Below are 13340 nucleotides of genomic sequence, written 5' to 3' on the forward strand. Positions count from 1 at the left end.
TCCCTAATGTCAAGAAAAGGCTTCTTTGAGAAAAGGTAGACTAAGTTGTTTGGGAGGAATGACTAGATTTGTCTCAAGACATAAAATGCCACTTAGGAATCCTTCTTTTGCAAAGGCTCTGCATGCCGCCAGCACACTGGGCACAAAGCAAAGTTCAAGTGACTCCGTGTGTTTTTGCTTCCCAGTCCTTTCTGAATGCCTTCCCACCGAGAGAATCTATTTTAGGGCCACAGTGGGCTTTGACAGTGTCACTAGGAAAGAAGGACCCAGGAGATGAGCAGCTGGTATCAGCATCACCTGAAAGTAGATCTAGTGATGGAAAGACGTTCACAGAAGAAATCTTTTCTCCTCACCACAAGCCACCATCCTCCACAACCCATGTCCCCAGAGATAATATTTAAACAGTAAATATTCTCCTTTAACAGAATACGCATTTCTAAAACTGATTAGCTCACCTAAGGGGATAAATCCCTATCTGCCCAAGATCTAGCTAGCCCTTTCAACCTAGTGAAAAGAACCAAAGCAGACAAAACTTAGGAGGTAACAGAGATGGAAAGCTACAGAAATGAGCTGAAGGCAGCGAAGGTCTACAGCACTTTTTTCCAAACTAACATGTAGCAAGAGGATAAGAACCTGTGATCAAACATGAAAGATGCTACGAGTTAAGTTCTAAAGTTAACCACCCAAAGCCTCCCATGTGCATAAAGAATCTCTCTCGGAGATGTGATATACATAATCCCCAGGTGTTTCCAAATGCAGAAATTCTCATCTTTTACCTCAGTGCACTTAGGAAAGCTACTGTTCCAAGAAATACCAGATTGAAAACTCTGAAATAAAGACATATTTGGGACTTGATTCTCTCTTCAGGGGAGAAGAGTTATACGTCCCTGGTAGGCAAAACAATGTATTTTCAGAAGTGACAAAAAAGGATTGAAACTTGTAGGGCTTTGGGTATCCCACATACGTGAGTTTCTGGGAGCACAGACTATGCTGTCAGAGCCTAAAACTTCATTCCTTTCTGGTTAAACTCTGGGAATTTCCAGAACACAGTAAGGTTGAGTGAGAAATGTGGAAAGAAAAGAGCTCATCTTTAGCTCTCTGTCTGGAATACAGTAGATACTCAAGAGCTGTTTGCCAACTCGATTAATGAATAATCAAACTATTCATCTCCAACAACTGACGTTCACCTGCAAAGAATAAAATAAAATATCTAACAGGTGTTATTAGCAACGACTATCAGCTAAAATCTGTTACATTTCAAGGATCTCAAACTTTGTGACATCAGGAAGAACAAATTTTAAAATACTGAAGTCCAATCTCATTAATATGGAACAACTACACTAATTTGTAAATTAGGGGAAATACCTATAACTCAAGACCTGTGTGTGAGTGAAATGAGATGAAATAAAACATCTAGAACAGTTTCTAGTAAGAAGCAATCACTCAGTGCAAAAGGTAGTTTCTTCCTCCAGCTGAACATTTACCCAAACACCACATAAAGGTAGGGCCAAATATGACAAGTAAGCCCCTCTAAAACCTCTAAGTCTTCTTATTAAGTTTGGTTAAAAGATTCACACCTCTGTAGTTGAGCTTCTCAAATTATAATATAAAATGACCATCAGCAGTCTGGCAACACACTCCTGAACAACCAATGGATCAAAGAAGAAATCAAATATTGAGACAAATGCAAATGGAAGCACAACACACCAAAACTTAAGGGATGCAGAAAGAGCAGTTTGAAGAGGGAAGTTTATAGTGCCAAATGCCTACACTAAGAAAAAAGATTTCAAACAGTGTATCTTTATACCTACCTCAAGGAACTAGAGAAAGAACCAACTAAACCTAAAATTAGCAAAAAGAAGAAAATACTAAAATCAGAGCAAAAATAAATGAAATGGAGACGAGAAAAGCAATACCAAAGGTCAATGAAATGAAGAATTGGTTTTTTAAAAGATAAACAAAATTGACAAACCTTTACCTAAATTAAGAGAGGGGACTTAAATAAAATTATAAATGAAAGAGGAAACATTACAACTGATACCACAGAAATACAAAGAATTATAAGATACTACTATGATGCCAACAAACTAGATAACCTAGAAAAAATGGGTAAGTTTTTTGTTGTTGTTGTTGTTTTGATTCCCTCTATTTGCCATTTCCTCCTGGGTAAGTTCTTAGAGGCATTAAAACCCACTAAGACTGAATCATGAAGAAATAGAAAATCTGAACAGACCAATAACGAGTAACAAGATTGACCCAGTAGTCAAAAACCTCCCAACCGAGAAAAGAGCAGAACCAGATAGCTTCATAGGTGAATTCTACCAAACACTTAAAGAAGAATTAACACCAATCCTTCTCAAGCTCTTCTGGAAAATTGAAGAGGCAGGAACACTCCCAAACACATTTTACGAGGTCAGCATCACCCTCGTGCCAGAGCCAGATACAGACACCACAAGAAAAAAAAGAGGCCACTATCCCTGATGCACATACATGCAAAAGTCCTCAAAACACATGCTAACAAACCAAATTCAACAATACATTAAAAAGATCGGGCTTCCCTGGTGGCGCAGTGGTTGAGAGTCTGCCTGCTAATGCAGGGGACACGGGTTCGAGCCCTGGTCTGGGAGGATCCCACATGCTGCGGAGCAGCTGGCCCCGTGAGCCACAATTGCTGAGCCTGCGTGTCTGGAGCCTGTGCTCCGCAGCAAGAGGGGCCGTGATGGTGAGAGGCCCGCGCACGGCGATGAAGAGTGGCCCCCACTTGCCGCAACTGGAGAAAGCCCTCGCACGGAAGCGAGGACCCAACACAGCCATAAATTAAAAATAAATAAATAAATAAATAAATAAATAAATAAATAAATAAAGATCATACACCACAATCAGGTGGGATTTATCTCTGGGATACAAGGATGGTTCAACATAACACAAACCAATAATGTGACACACCACGTTAAAAAAATGAGGGATAAAAATCATATTATCGCAAAGATTCAAAAAAGCATTTGACAAAATTCAACATCTTTTCATAATAAAAACTCTCAACAAAGTGAGTATAGAAGGAACATACACAGTGACATGATATACTCATATGACAGGCCCACAGATAACATCATACCCCAGTGAAAGGCTGAAAGCATTTCTTCTAAGATCAGAAAAAAGACAAGATGCCCATTCTGTTCAATATAGTACTGAAGTCCTAGCCAGATTAATTAAACAAGAAATAAAAGGTATCCAAACTGTAAAGAATTAAAATTTACTGTTTGCAGATGACATGCTCTTATACACGGAAAACCATAAAGATTCCACCAAATAAGTGTCAGAACTAATAAGCAAATTTAATAAAGTTGCAGAATACAAAATCAACATACAAAAATCAGTTGCATTTCTATATGCTAACAACCATATGAAAAAAAAATTAAGAAAACAATTCCATTTACAATAGCATAAAAAAAAGGCAATAAATTTAACCAAAGAGGTGAAATATCTGTACACTAAAAACTATAAAACATAGATGAAAGAAATTGAAAAAGACACAAAAGATAAATGGAAAGATATCCCATGTTCATGGATTGGAGGAAATAATGTTAAAATTTCCATACTACCAGAGTAATCTACAGATTCATTGGAATCTCTATCAAAATTCCAATGGAGTTTCTCACAGAAATAGAAAAAACAATCCTATAATTCATACAGAACCACAAAAGACTATAAAAAATAGCCAAAGCAATCTCTCTCTCTCTCCCTTTTTTTTTAGCCAAAGCAATCTTAAACGAGATGAACAAAGTTGGAGGCATCATCCTACAATCAAAACAGTGTGGTACTGGCATAAAAAAACAGACATATACACCAATGGAGCAGAACCGAGTCCAGAAATAAATCCACACATTTGTGGTCAATTGATCTTTGACAAGGATGCTACTACACAATGGAGAAAGGACAGGCTCTTTAATAAATGGTGTTGAGAAACTGGTTTTCCGCATGCAGAAGAGTGAAAATGAACCCTTACCTTATCTCACTCCATACACAGTAATCAGCTCAAAATGGAGTAAAGACTTAAATATAAGACCTGAAACCATAAAACTATTAGAAGAAAACATAGGGAGAAAGTTTCTTGGCATTGAGTCTGAGCAATAATTTTTTAGATATGACCCCAAAAGCACAAATATACAGTAGACAAATGGGACTGCATCAAACTAAAAAGCTTCCACATAGCAAAGGAAACAAAGGAGTGAAGAGACAACCTATGGAATGAGAGAAAATATTTGCAAACCTTACATCTGTAACGTACGTATAAAGAACTCAAACTACTCAACAGTAAGAAAACAAACAACCCAATTAAAAAATGGGCAAAGGACCTAAATAAACATTTCTCAAAAGAAGACATACAAATGGCCAGATATATGAAAAGATGCCCAATGTCACTGATCATCAGGGAAAAGCAAATCAAAACCACAATGAGATAACACCTTCCACCTGTCAGAATGGCTTTTATCAAAAAACAAAAGATAACAAGTGCTGGCGAGGATGTGGAGCAAGGAAACCCTTGTGCTCTTTTAGTGGGAAGGTAAATTGATGCAGCCACTATGAAAAGCAGTATGGAGGTTCCTCCAAAAATACAAAATAGAACTATCACATGATCTAGCAATCCCACTTCTGGATATATATCCAAAGTAAATGAAAACAGGATATTGAAGAAATATCTGCACCCCCATGTTCAATGCAGCATTATTCACAATAGTCAAAATATGAAAACAACCCAATGGTCAATGGATCAATGAATAAAGATGTGATAGATAGATATATATTTATAATACATACATATATACATACACACACACACACATATATATATATAAAAACATATATAAAAAACATACAGGGACTTCCCTGGTGGTCCAGTGGTTAAGAATCCGTCTCACAATGCTGGGGACACCGGTTCGACCCCTGGTTGGGGAACTAAGATCCCACATGCTGCAGGGCAACTAAGCCCACATGCCATAACTAGAGAGAAGCCCGCGCACGCACTGCAACGAAGCGAAGAGCCCACGCGCCGCAATGAAAAATCCCGCGTGCCACAACTAAGACCCAACACAGCCAAAAAAACAAAAACATATTTAAAAAATAAAACATGTAAACACATACATATAAATACACAATGAATATTATTCTGACATAAGGCGGCAATCCTGCCATTTAATACAGCATAGATGAACCTGGAGGACATTAGGCTAAGTGAAATAAGCCAGACAGAAAAAGAAAAATACTGTACGATCTCACTCATTTGTGGAATCTAAGAAAAAGTCGAGTTCATAAAAGCAGAGAGTCAAACAGTGGTTACCAGGGGCTGGAGGGTGGGGAAAATAGGGAGGTATTGGTCAAAAAATACAAAGTTGCGCTTAATGTTGAATGACTAAGTCTAGAGATCTAATAATGATGATGATAGTTAATGATACTGTACTGAATACTGGAAATATACTACAAGAGTAGACTTCAGGTGCTCTCATCACAAAAGAAAGGTAACTGTGTGAGAGGATAATGTTAATTAGCTTGATTGCAGTAATCATTTCACTATGTAGAGGTGTATCAAATCATCATGTTGTACACCTTAAATATATACAATTTTTATTTTAAAAAAAGAATCTTGCAAAATAGAGAAAAAGAGTTTAGCTTACCTGGGCAAGAAGAATATTTATGACTTCTTCATTTTCATTCATTTCTTCTTTGGAAACATCCTCTTTTGAAAGACTGGCTATCTCTTGTGCAATCTTGGTTTCACACTCCTGTCAAGTGAGAGAAATGAAAAGCACTGGTCAGCCTACTGTTAACACATTCAACAAATTCACACCATCACCAGTCCAGAAGTTTCCTTCTCACCTCCTAGAACTGAAAAAGTAAGAGTGACAGAGTCAGCTGAACCATCTGGACATATGGGTATCTGCTAACTGGGCTTTAAAAATAATGTGTGGATCTCAGTCTGTGGCTGCACTGGAAGAAAAATGTTCAATTTTAATGTGCTCACCATTTCTGGAACCCTCCCACATAAATTACCTTCTGTAATACTTTTTTTTTGGAGGGGGTTGATTTTAAGCATACAGTTCAACTGGTTTTGACGACTGTATACAGTCAAGGAACCACCGTCACAATCATGACACTGAACATCTCCATCACCACGAAGTGCCCTTGGGCTCTTCCACCATCTGCTGCCCCTGGCAACCACTAACCTGCTTTCCACTGCTCTGGTTTTGCCTTTTCTTATGTTTCATATAAACTGAATTAATCAGTAGTAGTCTTTTTTATCTGGCACATTGCTAATTTTGATTCATCTATTTTGTCGTTTGTATCAGTAGTTTACTGAGTAATATGCCATGATGTGAATGTACCCCAATTTGTTCATCCATTCACCAGCTGATGGACATTTCGGTCCTTTCTAGTTTTGAGCAATTTTAAACTAGACCTGTTATGAACACTATGTATTTGCTTTGTGTGGGTATATGCCTTCTTCTGTTAGATAAATACCTAGGAGTGGGATTGCTGGGTCAGATGGTAACCTCATGCTTAACTTTAAAAGAAATTGCCAACTGTTTTCCAAAATGATTGAACCAAGAGCAATACAGGAGAGTTCCAGCTGCTCCACATTCTTGTCAACACTATTTTTAATTTTAGTCATTCTGGTTGGTGTGTAGTAGTATCTCGTGATTTTAAGTTGTATTTCCTTAATGACTAATGATGTTGAGCATCTTCACATGTGCTTATTTACCATCCATATATAATCTTCAGTAAAGTGCCTGTTCAAATCTTTGCCTCTTTAAAATTGAATTGTTATTGTAACAAATGTACCACTCTGGCAGGAGATGCTGATAATGAGGGAGGCTAAGCATGAGGGGGGAAGGGGTATATGGGAATTCTCTGTACCTTTCCCTCAATTCTGCTATGAACCTAAAACTGTTCTAAAAAAATAAAGTTTAAAAAAAATTGGTCTGTCTTAAGAGTTTTTTATACATACTAGTTCAAGTCCTTTATCAAGTGTGTGTTTTTTGCAACTATTCTGTCAAAGTCTCTGGCTTGCATATTCATCTTCTTAATATCTTTTGAAGAGCATGTTTTGATGAAATGTAATTTACCAAATTTTTCTTTCATAGTTCAAGGATTTTGTGTCCTATTTAAGAAATCACTCAAACAGCTCATACAACTCAGTAACAAAAAAAACAAAAAACCCAATCAAAAATGGGCAGAAGACCTAAACAGACATTTCTCCAAGGAGGAAATACAGATGACCAACAGGCACATGAAAAGATGAAATCATCATCGCTAATTACTAGAGAAATGCAAATTAAAACTACAATAAGGTACCACCTCACACTGGTCAGAATGGCCATCATTAAAAAGTCTACAAATAATAAATGTTGGAGAAGGTGTGGAGAGAAGGGAACCCTCCTACACTGAAGGTGTGGAGAGAAGGGAACCCTCCTACGCCAATGTAAATTGGTGCAGGTTCCTCAAAACACTGAAAAATAGAGTTGCCGTATGATCCAGCAATCCCACTCCTGGGCATATATCCAGACAAAACTATAATTCGAAAAGATACATACACCCCTATGTTCACAGCAGCACTATTCACACTAGCCAAGACATGGAAACTACCTAAATGTCCATTGACAGATGGATAAAGAAGATGTGGTATATATATAAAGGAATATTACTCAGCCATAAAAAAAAGCCATTTGCAGCTACATGGATAGCTAAGTGAAGTAAGTCAGAAAGAGAAAGACAAATACCATATATATCAGTTATATGTGGAATCTAAAACATGACTCAAATAAACATCTACGAAACTGAAACAGACTCACAGACATACGGAACAGACTTGTGGTTGCCAAGGGGGAGGGGGGTAGGAGAGGGATGATGGATTAGGAGTTTGGGATTAGCTGATGCAAACTAGTATATATATAGGATGGATAAACAGCAGGGTCCTACTGTATAGCACAGGGAACTATATTCAATATCCTGTGACAAACCATATGGAAAAGAATATGAAAAAGAATATATATACGTATAACTGAGGCACTTTGCTGTACAGCAGAAATTAACACAACACTGTAAATCAACTATACTGCAATAAAATTTAAAAAATCACTGCCTAGGGGCTTCCCTGGTGGCGCAGTGGTTGAGAATCTGCCTGCCAATGCAGGGGACACGGGTTCGAGCCCTGGTCTGGGAAGATCCCACATGCCACGGAGCAACTGGGCCCGTGAGCCACAATTACTGAGCCTGCGCGTCTGGAGCCTGTGCTCCGCAACAAGAGAGGCCGCGACAGTGAGAGGCCCGCGCACCGCGATGAAGAGTGGTCCCCACTTGCTGCAACTAGAGAAAGCCCTCGCACAGAAACGAAGACTCAACACAGTCATAAGTAAATAAATAAAAGAACGTGAATTTCTAAAAAAAAAAAAAAAAAAAATCACTGCCTAAGCCAAAGTCAATAAGATCTTCTCTGTTTACTTCTGGAAGTTTTTTTAGGTCTTAGTGTATGATTCATTTGGAGCTAATTTTTGTATATGTTGTGTGGAAAGAGGGAAAAAGTCAGGTTCTTTTTTTTTTTTTTTTTTTGCATATAGATATCCAATTGTTCCAGCACCATTTGTTGAAAAGAAAATCCTTCCCTAGTCAACTGTCTTAGCATCTTTGTTGAAAATTAACTGCCCACACATGTGTTGGTTTATTTCTGGACTTTCTTTTCTGTATGTCTATCCTTATCCAATATTGACTGTCTTGATTACTATAGCTTTACAGTAAGTCTTAGTATCAGGTAGTGTGAGCCCTCCAATGTTGACCTTTTTCAAAACTGTTTAGGCTATTCTAGGTCATTTGTATTTCCACACAGATTTTAGAAGAGCTTGTTAATTTCTACCAAAATCACCTGTTTAGATTTTGATTGGAATTGAATCCACAGATCAATTTGGAAAAACCTAACATCTTAACAATACTGAGATATAAATATATTTTTAATTTATTTATGTCTTTTTTTTTTTATGGTTCACTATCCAATAGTTCATTGCAAATATACAGAAATACAACAGACTTGTACATCTGATCCTGTATGCTACAATGTTGCTCAAGTCACTTATTCAATTTTGTATAGATTCCTTAGGATTTTATATAGAGACAATCACATCATCTATGTATAAAGACTGATTTCTCTCCAATCCGTATGCCTTTTTTTCTTGTTTTAGGGCATGGCTAGAACGACCTCCAGTACAATGTTGAATAGAAGTGGTAAAAGCAGAAATCCTTGCTTGTATACCCAACCTTAGAGGAAAGCATTCAGACTTTCACCATTAAGCACAATGTAAATTAGAGATTTTTTTCTGTAAATGCCCTTTATCAGGCTGAAAGGCAGTGACTGCAAGTTTCTGTCAGGAGTTAAGTGTCAAATTCTGCCACATGCTTTCTCTGCATCTACTGACACGATCTTGTGGTTTCTTATTTTCAGTCTGTTAATATAATGAGTTATATTACTTCTATCTTTAAAGGTCATTTATTCCTCAACGTTGAAATCAACTTGATAGAACTTTTGGAGCACTTTGTGAATTAATAAGCAGACATGAAAAGATAGCATCAAGAAACTGGCAAAGTAGAGGTAATCCATCCCTTTCTATATTGGCTCTGGTTTGCTATGTCACAATTCCTTTATCCAACAGAGATGCAGGAACAAGAGAAAGGAAGCCGAGCGCACGTGAGCCTGTCCTGGGTCAGAGACCCTTCATTAAAGGCTGCTGGGCAACGCCACAGGGTGGACAGCGACCACAGGAGGACTGGCTGGTCTGTCACTAAAACCTGATTCCAGGCCGAATCGTGAAGAGAATAATTAATTAAAAACAGGCACTGGAAGCAAAAGATTATAATCTGGCAAGTGGGGAAAAAAGGAGGAAGAAAAATACACAGAGGGCGTCTGCTAGTCCTAGAGTGCAGGTGTAGAAACTCCATCACAGCTTCCTTCCTGACAAAGCTATCTCCACATAAGTGCGAACTGCTGCCCTCGAAGCAACATGCATTGTCTTGTCTTTTAGCAAAACCACAACTGCGACCCACCATGGACCATGCTGTCCCACTCTGACAAACGCTAACTCATGTTCCTTGGAAGTGCTCTTTGGACCCTGGCATTGAATCTGCACATGGGTTGTAAGAGGGTCCAGAGACCTGGGACCTCAGCCTTGGCGTGGCCGGGAAACTCAAGAGTCCCAGCGCCAAGCAACTCACACTAAACTAGAGGGAGACCAACAGTCTGGCTCACGAACCCCAAGCTCATCAGGAGGCGCACGCCACCTTGCCTGTTACCAGGTAAAGAAAGCCCCTCCTGATCTTCGGTACCTCCGTGTGTTTTTAAAGAGCTGACTCAAAGCCCTCAAACTCCCCTGCAGTCTTTGAAACATATCACCATCTGACTGCTTCTCACGCCTGGAAACCTGTTTACAGGTACAACCAAGCGGGAAATGACAAAACATCTTTTAGCCAAATAGTCTAATTAAAAAACTCAACTTTCTAAATTAAATGAAGCATTTTCCTGATACCAAGCTGAAGGATCAATAATCCAGAACTGGGAACATGTGAACAAATCTCCCTTCAGGGAACTTTCCCTCAGAAGGTATTTACACTGGGTTGGCCAAAAAGGTCATTGGGCTTTTTTTTTTTTAAACAAAAACCCGAAGGAACTTTTCAGCCAACCCAATATAAATTGGGTTGTACTTTAAAAAAATAACTTAAAATGGTATATAAAAGATTCCAGCGCACTCTTTTTACATTTCATTATAAACATGATGTGCCAAAATAATAAATTTACTCACTTGTCTTTTAGCTTCTCTCAGTTTTCTTTTGAGGGCTGTCAAAATCCTTTGTACTTCCCATAATCTTTCCTCTTTAGATAAATCCTTTATCCCACCCTGCAGATCTCGATGTAAACAGTTCAAAAGAAACTCCTAGAAAGTAACACACCACACACTCTATATGATTCCATGTCTTGTCATCTTAAAATAAAACCACATGCAATTTCTAAAAATGGAGAATCAACTACTTTTCAATTATCATTAAAAAAATGACATAATGCACGAATTGTTTTTTCAAGGCTATGACTGAAAAATCATCTTTATTTTTTCTGCCTGAGCATTGGGTTCTAATCCATCAATTTACATTGGTTCCCAGTAGTCAATTCACATCCCTTCCCCCAACACATCAACTACTAAGAAATGGGAGCTCAGAGCAGACAAAAGGGAAGAAAGGCAAGCAGGGATTTGATAACTTGTATGCAAACAAAAGATGTAATAATTATCAAATGTAAGTAAACGTCTTAGCCTTGAATTTCTTATTGAGCTTGCCAAACACACACAACCAAATGGCACTGTTTCAGTAGCACAGTGGGAAAACACAGGATTTGGGGTCAAATCCTGGCTCTTCAGCTTAGTAACCAGGTGACACAGCGTAACTTATTTAACTTCCCCAAATTTCATTATTCTTATCTGTAAAATAAGGCCAATAAAGCAGCCTTGTCCAGATAAGCTAACATTTTTGGACTGCTTACAACATACCTGGCACCATGGTGAACATCTTTAACGCATTATTTCATTTAAGGTAATCTTCACATCAAACCTAGGAGAGGACTCATTTTTAAATGCAATCCCCAAGGCTTAAGGAGGTTAAGCAACGTGCCTAATTAGGAGCAGAGCAAGAATTTAAAGCCAGGTCTTTTGATATCCAAACCTGCGCTCTGTCCACTATGATGCTCTGCCTTAACTGGCATGAAATAGTGCCAGATGGGAAGTTCTGGCTTCAGTGTGCCATGAAGAGTATGCCTGACACAGCTCCAGACACACAGGAAGTGTTCAAGGAACAGGCCATCGTCCTCAGCACTGCAGTCTCCCACGGGGTCAGAACGAGGGCTGGCTCTGGGGGCCGGGGGGTGGGCTGCACGCACCTGTCTTCTGATCTCCTCCTTGATGCTCTCTTGGGTCTCAGGCAGTGTGGGCATCGTGGCCATGTTAGACCATCGCAGAGGTTTCGTCACTTGCTTCAGTGTCACATTTCCGAAGAGCTCTTGCACATGTGTGAAAAACACATATAGGACACGATTGCTAATCTAAAAAAAAAAAAAAAAAATATTTGCAAGAAAAATATCAAAATTATCATTTCATTTCATTTGTGTCTGTTGCCTAAGTGCATCCTTAGTAGTGACTAGACATGTTTTGCTAATTAGTGGACAATTTAAAGAAGAGAATGAGAAAGTATGAGTTAAGTCATGGACTCAGCACTATGAGGAATTGCAGGGAAAAAGCCAAGAAATGGATGCAGAGGCCGATGATCATCAATCTGTTCTGTTTTAGCACCATAACATTAACTGATTTTTTAAATCTTATGTTCTTTATTTTCAAGTTACTGTGATACATTTTAACACATGCAACTGGATCTACTAAGGAACAAAGGAGCCTGCAGCTGCAGAGCTGGGCTGAGTGTGGTACCCCCGCTCCAGAGACGAATGCTTCTGGGCAGACTCCAGAGCCCGTGTTTAAATAGATGCTCCAATGCTAAGAGACCAGGACGTTAGGCTGGCTAAACAGCTAATAAAAGAAATTATTTCCTACCTAAAACTTTTTCTGACAACACACCTGAATCTTCTGTGACACCAACATCCCTACTACAGTTATATTAAGTAACAATGTAATATTTACCAAATTCTGAAAACTTGACTAATATGAAATTTGAGAAACATTTTGCTTCCAAAATATAATCAACAAGCAATGAAGGAATCTTCAGTGAAAGAAAATACACTCTTATATGTAACAGTGTGTTGTAACAGTGACCAATAATAACCTGGTATATTGGCCAAAAAGAAGGCTTAAAATAAAAACTATAACCCCATCTCATGTTTTGCCCTTTGTTTTTGGCCTGAGTGAAATATCAGTAACTCCAATTAAAGGATAACACATGCTCTGTGCCAGCACCAAGTGAGCAGCAGAAAACGAAGGCCAGGAATTTATGTTGTAAAGAGACACCAACTAACACACCACCCACCTCTCTGAAATGCCTCCTCAGATTAAGATTCTGTAAAATACTCTATACACACCTCTTCATGAATGAAGTCCTCAGGTCAAATCCCTGACCAAATGAACAACGTTAGGCCCCCTTGAGCCTGAGTCTGTATGTGTGTGTGATATGACTAAGCAGTAATGCTATTTGATGAAGGAACTGAAATCCTTAAAACACTGCAGATGAACTGTAACTGCAGGTACCTCGGGCTCCTCTTCCACTAAGGACAGATCACTGTCATCAGGAACTGCTTACAAACCACACCAAAG

General features: G+C 38.6%; 1 protein-coding gene across 2 annotated transcripts in view; it reads right to left on the reverse strand.

Moving 5' to 3' along the window:
- The window catches only part of RALBP1 (ralA binding protein 1), a 44874-nt gene that overhangs the window by 3118 nt on the left and 28416 nt on the right, over positions 1 to 13340 (reverse strand). For both annotated transcript variants that reach the window (XM_068563860.1, XM_068563859.1), the window contains exons 5-7: positions 11963 to 12124; positions 10839 to 10970; positions 5673 to 5780 (exon numbers count right to left, since the gene is read on the reverse strand). In XM_068563860.1, the coding sequence (XP_068419961.1) occupies positions 5673 to 5780; positions 10839 to 10970; positions 11963 to 12124 (402 nt within the window). The remainder of the gene's footprint in view (positions 1 to 5672; positions 5781 to 10838; positions 10971 to 11962; positions 12125 to 13340) is intronic.

Source organism: Eschrichtius robustus, chromosome 14 (genome assembly GCF_028021215.1).
Source record: "Eschrichtius robustus isolate mEscRob2 chromosome 14, mEscRob2.pri, whole genome shotgun sequence".
Lineage (NCBI taxonomy): Eukaryota > Metazoa > Chordata > Mammalia > Artiodactyla > Eschrichtiidae > Eschrichtius > Eschrichtius robustus.